Source organism: Bacillus rossius, chromosome 3 (genome assembly GCF_032445375.1).
Source record: "Bacillus rossius redtenbacheri isolate Brsri chromosome 3, Brsri_v3, whole genome shotgun sequence".
NCBI lineage: Eukaryota > Metazoa > Arthropoda > Insecta > Phasmatodea > Bacillidae > Bacillus > Bacillus rossius.
The window spans coordinates 30,319,942-30,330,833 of record NC_086332.1 but is presented as its reverse complement, the minus strand read 5'-3'; the positions used below and the strand labels follow the sequence as shown (position 1 = coordinate 30,330,833).

The 10,892-nt window shown below is 35.5% G+C and overlaps 1 protein-coding gene across 2 annotated transcripts in view; it reads left to right on the top strand.

Annotated features, from left to right (window-relative positions):
* Positions 1–79: 79 nt before the first annotated feature.
* The window catches only part of LOC134530455 (mediator of RNA polymerase II transcription subunit 17), a 45,276-nt gene continuing 34,463 nt past the window's right edge, over positions 80–10,892 (top strand). The window contains exons 1-2 of one of the 2 annotated variants that reach the window (XM_063365278.1): positions 80–202; positions 2,346–2,534. In XM_063365278.1, coding sequence (XP_063221348.1) covers positions 114–202; positions 2,346–2,534 — 278 coding nt within the window. In that variant the 5' untranslated portion in view covers positions 80–113. The remainder of the gene's footprint in view (positions 203–2,345; positions 2,535–10,892) is intronic. The other variant, XM_063365280.1, reaches the window with a different exon arrangement.

Genomic DNA, 10,892 nt, shown 5'->3' with positions numbered 1-10,892 from the left:
TATAATGAAGAGAATTTGGTATCTACTAGTTTTGGGGGAAAACGTTGGTTAAACTGGTTTAACTTCATTATGTATTGTCATTTTTTAATGTTGTTTACATAGTAAGTAGAAACATGGCCTACTCCGTCAATATATCAATTGAAGCACCTATTGAAAATCAAATCCAAGAAATTACATACGATGGACAGGAGATTTATCAGAAGTAAGTTTATTGAAACACTTAAAACAATATTTTATGTTGCAGAATTTTAAATTCAATATTTGATTTTGAATTTTGATTTACACTCGCAACTGGGCTTTCACCTGGTGACAGGTTCTCCCTGTTTGTTACTTTCCCATCCCCCCTTTTCCAAGTTTGATCGTCTCCTCAAGTTCCTTGCATCTCTCACCCCCATCATTTCTTCCTCCAGCTGACTTCCACTCCCCCGTCCTTACTTGAAGGTGTGTCTCCCTCTTTTCGTACGTCTCCATTCTCTCCCATCCGGTTTAATATAGTTTGTGATACCACAGTCTTAAAATTTAATTATTATTTAACAATTATATAAACTACTTGAGTATCGTAAAGTATACTTGAGCCAGAATGTTTTGTGCTAAACAAGCATGTGAATCTCCATCCAAAACTACCTGTTTTCACGCTTGTACTTTAAGAACATATAGGTTGAAATTACTTCAGCACCCTTTGCTGGTGACTTCACCAATACCCCTACCATATCACATTGTAAACTTATAAAAAATATTATTTAGCTGTCCTATCTTCACCAAACCTTTTGCTTTATTGTTATTACTTTGAGTGTAACACTAACTACCCTAGGAAAATGAGACATTATTACATTACCTAATTAATTTTACCTAACATCACTAATGAAACACAGCACACCTCACAGCAAAATAAATAAACACAACACTATTTCATTTACTCTTAACATTTAATAATCTGTGAAAAAAACCACTTACCTTTTGGTGGCTTTATGGCATTATATTAATTTTATACCAAAAATATTAGCCATTCCACCATTAAATTCATTCATTGTTGCAAAATACAAACACTTCTGTTCACTTCCTTCGTCATTACTACAATCTCGTTCTCTACACTGTATTGTTAAATTGATTCAGTATAAAAAAACATGAACTTTCCTTTATTTCATGACTATTACACTCATTACCACACATAACCGATTAATTTCTTACTACCTAGTAAATACTAAGACTTATCACTTCGGTTTTGTATCATCAAGATATTCAATCCCACTTTTTTCGGTTTCAATTATATTAAATTTATATTTTATTTCACTCCTACTCTTTCCAAAACAATTTTTTCCCTCCTAAACTCACACTATCATTTTATTTTCACAATGTTGTTCTGTCTTTTACTGTTACCAGTATTTCATAGTATAATTCCCGTTCCTCCAGTCAAGTCTGTTATCTTTCCCCTACATTTTTTTCTACCATAAATACACACATGCAGCTTACTGGTATACTTGACCCAAATAAATGTTCACTGATTTTTGAAATTCATATACACATAATTTGTTTTTATATATAACATTATTTCACATGCAACATGATTAACATTAATTTAGTTTTTCACCTTTATAATCTCGTCATCATTTTAAAGATTCGTTTTGATAGAAACTGACATCATATCCATTTTCACTAGGCATGATTTTGATTGACTGATTGGTTCAACAGCCAGCATAGTTAAGAATCCATGGTTGATGCAAAATATTTTATGAAAACTGAAATCATCCAGCTTTGTCATACAAGCATGGTTGCATTAATGACTTTTTTTATGTCATAACCCTCCAACTTTATTTGACAAAACATATTGGAAGGTGTTGGGAGGGAAAGTTTGGCAGTGTGACAGGGCCTGTATGCTGCAGACTGCGAAACATACAAGGCGCCTGCTAGATCTCTCTCACCTTCGCTGCTTGCACAGAGCACATACTACCAAGGAACTATCCTAGCATTTGGCTAGAGTGATTTGGAAACCATGGAAAACAAAATGGGGATGACCAAACTGGGATTCAAACCCGGGATTCTCTTGAATGCAGTCTAGGGAATAACTGCTATGCCACCTCACCCTGTTCTGTCTGATAAACAAACATTCTTTCTAGAAAGCTGTATTAATCCTCAGACACGCATGTGGTTTTGTGCTGTTGCCTGAAGGTTGTAACAATGTGTTAGACAAGTTACTAAAAATGTGGAGCGAAATTGGAATAAAGAAACTTAAAACTTTGTTTGTAACATATTTTTAACATTATTTTTCTAGGAAAATCTTCTTGCTTTAGTAAAAGCATGTGTATATTTTAAGTTAGTAATTTGCCTTTTAACATTCTATTTTTCAGCCCTTTGTCTATGTCTGAGAGTCTTGCAAAGTTGGCCCAGAAAATTGATTTCGCAAAAACAACCATAGAAGACATTAAAAAAGAAAATGGAGAACAGTCGGAGAAAGGTGAAGAAGACCCATTGTTAAAAGATCCAGTCAATTATCAGTCATCATTATGGCCATGGGACACCGTCAGGAACAAATTGAGGTAGCAGGTGTACTTTATACCACATATGTGTAGTTGTTTATGATTTGTTCATAAAATACATATATTGGTAATTATTCTGTGGTGCCTATAAGAGACAAGGGAATGTTTTCTCCTGGCTCATATGTAATGCTAGGGTAACATGAGCTATTTTTATCGCTCCATCTTAGAGGTAGATGGTTTATTTTCTTAACAACCAGGACTAGGGAACATAAGAGGTCGGAACTCAGAGGTTTTAAAGATCATTTTCATTAATTTATTACAATTTGATACCAAAAAAAAAAAAAAACATGACAAAAACAACAAAAACAAATTAACAACTTTAAGGTGAAATCTGCTACCTAAATCTGGAGCTTCTAGACCAGGGATGTCTGTAAACACAAATTTTGATTACGTAAACTAATACAAATAATATTTCTGATGCATCACAAAGATACTTGGATCCCTTTTGCATCACATTACAATAATTATTAAAATGATAATCAAAGACATTAAAAGAAGGCTTTCATGAAGCTCTAAACAAAATTATGTTATTTAAGAGTTCCTCAAAAGGAAGTTACTAAAGATAATCTTGTCTCAGTGTGCTTACAGTAGAGGTGGGTCGAAAAGTATCAACCTGATACTTTGTAACTGATACGCACCTGTATCAGGAATGGCAAACGAGTACACTTGAAAAGTATCAGAGACTTTAGTATCAGTTCAGAATTCACCTGGAACAACACCACGGCCACGGTCTAAGAAGGGGAGGTCTGGACACTCGCCAGATAAAAGTGACCACTTACTGTCTCCATAGTTTGTTCGATGTCCGCTATTCAACTCTAGCGCTAGGTGTCTTGCGGTGGAAATATATCATTAGGCGTTATGATGATTTTGTAAATTCTCGTGAAAAACAAACAAGAGGTAAATAATATACGATACAATGATAGTTTAAAATCATCGCCGGAGGACGCACAGTAACGTGATAATCGGGCATAGGGCCACATTTCCGCAACCTAATTTGTTAATGTCTATAAAACTTTAAAAAATACACTCGTTTAAAAAGGTAATTTTTATGCAAATTACTGGAAATATCGCAATGCCGTTTTGCAGAATGATCAGGAATCATGTAAGGAAGTAAAATAAGTTTTGTTTTTACTTTTTTTATTTCCATAGTGGCCCTATACTCCATAATTACAAACATAGAGAGTTACGACAGTATTTGATGCACTGCAATGAATTTTAATATAATTACACTATATTTTAACATTTAAAATTAAAGGCTGAATCAAATTACATAACTTGGCTGATTTACGTATTTGAATAACAATACCAAACCTGCATTTACAATACATTATTTGCTACACAAATAAGTGCCATCGTCAATGTTTCGTGTCTCATGTCAAGTGTTGACGCTTCAGCTTGGGTGCATAGTAGGGACGTATTTTTTTAATTTTTTTTATTTACATTGCCTTACAATATCCAAATAAAAAATATATACGTTTTTATAAGTTGTCGAAAAAAAACAAGACGCACATACACAGCAAGCAAAAATAATTTTGATAGCCGCATGAATGCACAGGTATTGTAATGTAAATTACAAACTGCTATTACTCCTAAACGAGTTTGAATTCCGTATCTGCGCCTTTTAAGATAACAAAGGAAAGTTTAAAGCACTGAATAAAAGTATTTTGGGATTTTTATAATTTTTTTAAGGAAGAGATCGCACTCGTTTTGCAAATTTTGTATTTTAATAAAAAATGGTGTATTGTCAAACTACTTACAAACAGGTATTATCAGGGTTGTGCTGGTCATTAATAAAATTCGACATCATACATTCCATTTTTAAAAAAGTTGGGCCTATACAAAAATAAGTAATCTTTAGACTACATTCATACAAATAATAAAAATTCACTTACTATTCCAATGACGTTTCCGAACTGATCTTTGTGTTCCTTTTTTTGTGAGAATGTCGTCTTCCACAAAATGTTTTTCGCATACATAATGGGATCTTTTAAGTACAAACTTGTCTCATGGAATTGCTTTCTGCCACAATTGCCTAACATTGTCATCATTGGGAACTCGGAATATTGCTACTTTCTCGTCCGACTTTGCCTGATAATTTGTTTTGCACCCAGGTGCAACACAAAGGTTAGGCATTTTCACAATTAAAATAATATACGCTTATTCTCTTTACTAACAATCAATGCTCCTTGCTCACAATGAAGTTCCCGCCAATGCCAATGTGGAAACTATACTTCGTAACCTAATTGACCTAATTTATGAAATAATTCCCAAACTTATAAAAAATAAACACATCCAATTTAATACTGTATCGATATCTGGAGATTAATGCATTTTAAACATTTAAATGAAAATTTAAATGATTATTATGTTGAGTTGTTCATAACAACAAAGCTTAAAATACCACCGCAGAACAACCAGCGCTACACGTCAGATGGTGGAGCGGAGCGGAACTACGGAGACATTAGGTGTGCCACTTTTGCATGCTGGCCAGGTTGGGGAGTGTCCAGACCTCCCCTTCTTAGACCGTGACCACGGCCAATGAGCGCAGTACCCGATCGCAGATGACGGTCACTTGGGCGGAGCTTGTGAAAGGGGAGGGAGCAGGAACGACGAATAAGGGATAAAGAAGGGAAAGAATGTAGGGGAGGAAGCGCAGGGGAAGGCGTTGAAGCCTTGAAGGAGAGGCGCAAAGCGATATTGTTACAAGCAGGGCTGCCACTCATGGGTTTTTCCACCCAGATCTGGGTTTTTCCAATGGTGTTTGGGTTTCTGGGTTTTTAAATAATGAATTCCAACAATTCTAGGTTTTTTATAATTTTAATTATTTTTATACCTAAAACAATAATAAAGGTAGTAGCTACTGTATCTGTTGCAATATCTGTTTGATAAATGCAAACAAGTCTATGTGTTTCACACACAAAAATACATATAAACACAAAACTAGTTTTCAAGAAGCTAAGTCGAATATTAAATTAGACACATTCTTCAAAGAGGCTTGCAGAACACAAAACCAATGCAACAATTAACCTTCAAACCAATCTTGTAGAATCAGACTCTGAATAAAGACTAACGTACATGATGCAGTTTTATAAAAACAATTACCGGTTTAAAGAATGCAGTGATGGTGTTTGTTTTGTCATGTATATATTTGTAGGTTTTTTTATGATATGTGCTGGTCCAAGAATTACTTATACAGCCATTTTGCTGCAGTGTAATTTTCTTGTATTGGTTGTATTTAACCGTTTTCAGTCTTGTAAGGTAATTAATTGTTTTATATTAAAACCAGTTATGTTTATATTTTTGAATTAGTACGCAAACATTTTCAACGATAGCATTTTAAACGCATCTGGGTTTTTTACCCATGTGTCTGGGTTTTTTTGTAGGTTATCTAGGTTTTTCATGAATATCAGAGTGGCAGCCCTGGTTACAAGTCGTTTTGTTTATTGTCCTACTTCAAAGTACACTCAGTGCGCAGTGCGTGCACCGTCTCGTTCAATAATAAAACTAATGAAATTTTAATATTAAAAAGTACATTAATACAAGATATAATATTTATATTTGTGCACCTAACAGCTATGAAAATGCAAATAAATTCTCAGTTGACACTAATAACAGATGTAATCAACATATGGACTTTCTTTTTTTCGAAAACAATTAGTAACTAGTGTTTTTATACATTAAAAATTCACGATTTTATCAAAAATAAAAAATAAAAAAACAGATAGGTACATTAGTGAGCATACTATATCAATGTTTTTTCAAATGTTTCTTCAGATTAGTCGATGATTTATAACTCAGTTTTTGTTTACACAAATTACAATTAGCAAACTCATTATTTTCCGTGAAAAAATTCCACACAAATGAAGTCTTTTTCGTGCACTTATCCATTTCTTATTTCACTATAAAGTTACTAACTACAAAGCATGACAGCCCGCAACATGGTGATACACGGCCAGGACGAACTGCAGTGAATGTTGAACTGATTGATACTGGTTGTATCAGGCGGGCATGAGAGTATCAGAGGTAGAGAATTACCAGGCGTGATAAATAATGTATCAGATTCTCCTTCCGGTCGCACGGTCTGCGTACGCGGAGCTTTGTTGCCTCCTGGGACCGTCTGATACAGAAGTATCAGAGACTTGTAACATGGTACAATGCTGTATCAGTATCAGGTTGGAACAGATACCGAAAATTGCTGTCACAACCCACCTCTAGCTTACAGTCTCCAGTTCAGTTAAATGTTTCTTTTGGAAATCCAAATTTCAAATTGAGTTCACTAACTGCCGCCAAGTGATGCGATGTATTTCTGTAAAACTACTTGCCTTCTGTCGTGCAGTGTTTCCAGGTGACACATTGTCTGGGAACCCATACATGAACACTGCAGCTTGCTGATTTATCTGCCATCACCCACCTTTGTGGATTGGTGCTCAGTTAGCAGTGTCTCCTGGCGGGTCGTCAGGACGACTCTTTGATGGCCCCTGCAGCTTTCTATTTGCAGAGAGACTGTACTTGCTGTGTTAGTACCCAGTCTGTGTAACTGAATCCCAACCAGCAACCCTCTGCGGTCATGTTGATCCTCCTCGTAATCATGCCGGTGTAGTGGGTCTGGGCTACCATTACTCACCCAGTGAGTAGTAACTTGTCAGTGGAGGACTCTAACTCTGGTCGTCATGTTGCTCGTTGCTTTGAAGTAGTGTTTCAGTTCACTCTTCCAGCGAGTTGTGGGTCATGGCTGGTGGACTTGAACCCGTTACTTGTGCTGTGAGTTGACAATAGCTTTGCCGATGACTGGGTGTTGCTCATTGTCGGGCTCCCCAACTCACCCGTGAGTTTCCAGTCGTTGGTGGAGGACTATACCCTGTGACCCATGGGCAAGTCACTCAACACCCCATACTGCTGTCGTCCGCCACATTTCTCCGTCGTGCCAATCAGCTCCCTGTCGCCTTCATCTGTTGTGGCGTCGGGCTAGTCTCTGTAAATTTCTGAGATCGTCGATCATCAAAGTGAATCTCCTGGTTACTCCTGATGGACTGAGTACCTGCTTGCTTGCTTGGTAGCCTTAAATACTTGTTGGCTGTAACTGTCGGTAAGACCGAGAACATTCCTATGCAGCCCAGGAAACTGTTGTGCTCATTGATAGTGGGTGTTTTTCTGTTTTATCATGTACGTTCGTGGAACATTTCACCAACTTAAGTTTCAGGCAATTCACTGCGGACTTGGGTGCCCCGTTACAAACTTTTCCAATGAATATACAAGAAATTACAAAAATTTGTAGCTAACATGTTGGGCATCAGTTTTTATGTGACTATTGTATTAAATATTTTAACTAGGCATCTGATAGCTTTGATCCAGTGTAATGCTGGGATAACAAAAGCCCAATATTTTGCTTTCATGTCGTATCTGTTGCACTATTGTGATTCCAGCATAATGTAGTAAAAATATGTAATATAATAAATGTGTTTGAAATATATTAAAAATTAATTATGATTGTTAATATAATGAATATGAAAATGGACATAATTTTTTTAAATTTACTATATACTTAGGATCTTTACGTGTACGGTACAGTTCCGATAGTCCGGCATTTAATTGTTCAGAATGCCCAGTGGTCTGGAATCTGCGAGGTAGTACAGACTTAAGCCATTTAAGTAAACTTAAGCTAAAACATAATTATAATCTAGGGTTTTATAGTACTTACATAAGTGGTAGTTGGAAACACTCTACGCGACCCACAATTAGTTGGAAGCGTTCGGCACTGTTCAGGATCGCTTGGAAATGTTTGGCTCACTTCATATTTCTTCAGCTGAACTCTGCATTCATGTTCCAGCTAAGCAATTTTTTTGCTGCCAGACACCATCTTACAGTTGTATTTTCTCTATAACTTAATGTTGAGCGATCGCTGGAGATTGTTTGATAATCCTTCATTTTCAATAATTCGGCACCTGCAAAGTCCTGAACGTACTGGATTATCGGAAGTTTATCTTGGATAGTATTCAAGTGTGCATGTTGCCCACCCGGGCAGATCCAGAATGATGGTCAAGGGGAGGCAAAATTTAATTTTCTAATACAATTTTAATATATTTAAAGTGAAACATATACCTAGCTAAATTTTCGTGGTCTTAATTATGTTGTTGCTGTAGTAGACAGTGGATTCAAAAATGCAGAATAACTTTGAAATTCCTATTTCAGTATTTTTTTTTTTAATTCTATAATATTGTATAAAGATAGCATTTGTAAAAAAAAATTCTAGACTTTTTTTATAAAACAAAAAAAAGTGAAACTAAAATTATTTTTTTTACAAGTCTGTGCTGAGAAATATAGATAGTTTATTATAATGTTGTGACTAAATAAATCTTAATTTACATAATTAATATTCTTCCTGAAATGTATACTTTTACTTTATGTAAACTACTTTACCATGACAATCCAAAGCTACAAAACCTTTACTTATGTACAGTTTCAGTAATAACATTTAAATAGTTTATTTCTATTTTGATATTAGATTGCCACTGCTAAAATAAAATAAATTAATTAAAATCAAACGTATGTCTATTATTTTAATTTATACACACACTACTAACATATTACAACAAGGAAATTCAGTTTTAATTTTTTTTCCAGTCAGTAACGCTATGTACAGTCACTGGTATATCTTGATGCTTATGTAGAAGTACAAGGTCTGTGAACCAATCTTCTGAAATTTGTGACCACAGCCAAGTTTTTGGTTTTCGAAGGACTGAGAAACTCATCTTTGAATTGGCATAGCTGATCGGAGAGTCGCAAGGATGTGAAGCAACTGATGGATCAAGGGATACACATCTTTGTTGCTGGCACTCAGGACTTCAATTAGATTCTGTGGAAAATCTGTTGCTTCAACAAACTGACTTAATTTTTGTTCCAAAGAGAAAATTCACTATTAAGGACAGACACTATTTTCTTATCTACCTCTACAAGAGTTAGAAAATTAGTAATAACATCTTTAACATTCCTAGTCGTGCTTTGTATTTTCTTGCCTATTTATTGCACTTAGTCAAGAAGGGTGGATGAAAAACTTAGAGTAGTAGGTGGAAATCTCTCTTGAAGATTAGTTAAAATTTAATCTCATAAAGTCACATATATAGCAAGCTTGAAGTACATTTGTTTACTTTTATGTTTGGTCAGGTAATTTGCGAGATTTGTTTGAAAACCTCAGAAGTTGAGAATAATTACTTCAGTGCTACACTTTACTACGAATGGGCTGTCACAAAACGTTGTTGATAGTGCATATGCTTTTCTAGCAGTAACAAAGTCACTGCATTGGAAATGGCAAACAAAGTATGTATATAATATTTTAGACGATCTACACAGAACTGATTACCCTGTCATGATTTTTATAACCAATCTTGTTTCACGAAGATTGGATAACTTTTCTTCCAAGAAGAAGAAAAGAAAAAGAAATCATTTCCGTGATGATTCCAATCAATTTCTGTATGACAGACACTTTACTACATTTAAAATGAGTTTTTGAGAGCAAAACATTGGTACCTATCTTCTTTCTGAATTTCAGTGGTTGCCCATCGTGTTTCCGATAGCATTACTGAACACAGGGCCGGTGCAAGGTAAATTGGCGCCCTAGGCGAAAAACCTTAATTTCACCCCCCCCCCCCCCCCCCCGGCCGGACACCCCCAAAAAAAAAAAATCCATTTTCATCTAGTTTCAATAATCGTTCAACATATTATATGAGCTGTTATGTGTCGTGCTGCGCCGCCCCCAGCTACTTGGCGCCCTAGGCGGTTGCCTAGTTCGCCTATATGGACGCGCCGGCCCTGACTGAACATTCATCTGTGTCAATACCCATACGTTGTTGTAGAGGAAGACCCATTATGCCTTTTACTGTCGCAAGACTAATTATTCAAGTCATTACCTGTGAGGAAAAGCTATTTATTTTCAGTCATCAGAGTTTTTTTTATTTTGAGCTCTGAAGTGATTTCTATCTGTTTTGCTTTGGCTATATATGTGTCTACTATCTTGCAACTTGCCCTTGTGTATGTGCGGCAACACTAGACTTAGTGATTTGTGTTTAATTTTATAGTTTAGTGAAATATAATGAATATATTCCTTCCTGCAATACGTTTGACAAAAATTAAGTGTAATTATCTTTACCATATCTATCAATAAGCATGTTTTGCATTTTTGTTAATGTATACAGCTCTGGAGGAAGTGTTTTTGAAATGATGTTTGAGCATTGTATCTCTTGGTAGCTGCTATAAAATGTAATAACTCCCTGAAATTACCTTCATTGCAAATGTTTTCACTTGTCTCTGACTCTGAAAACATGAGCTCACCATCATTCCAATGTCCTCGAAATGGAATATTTT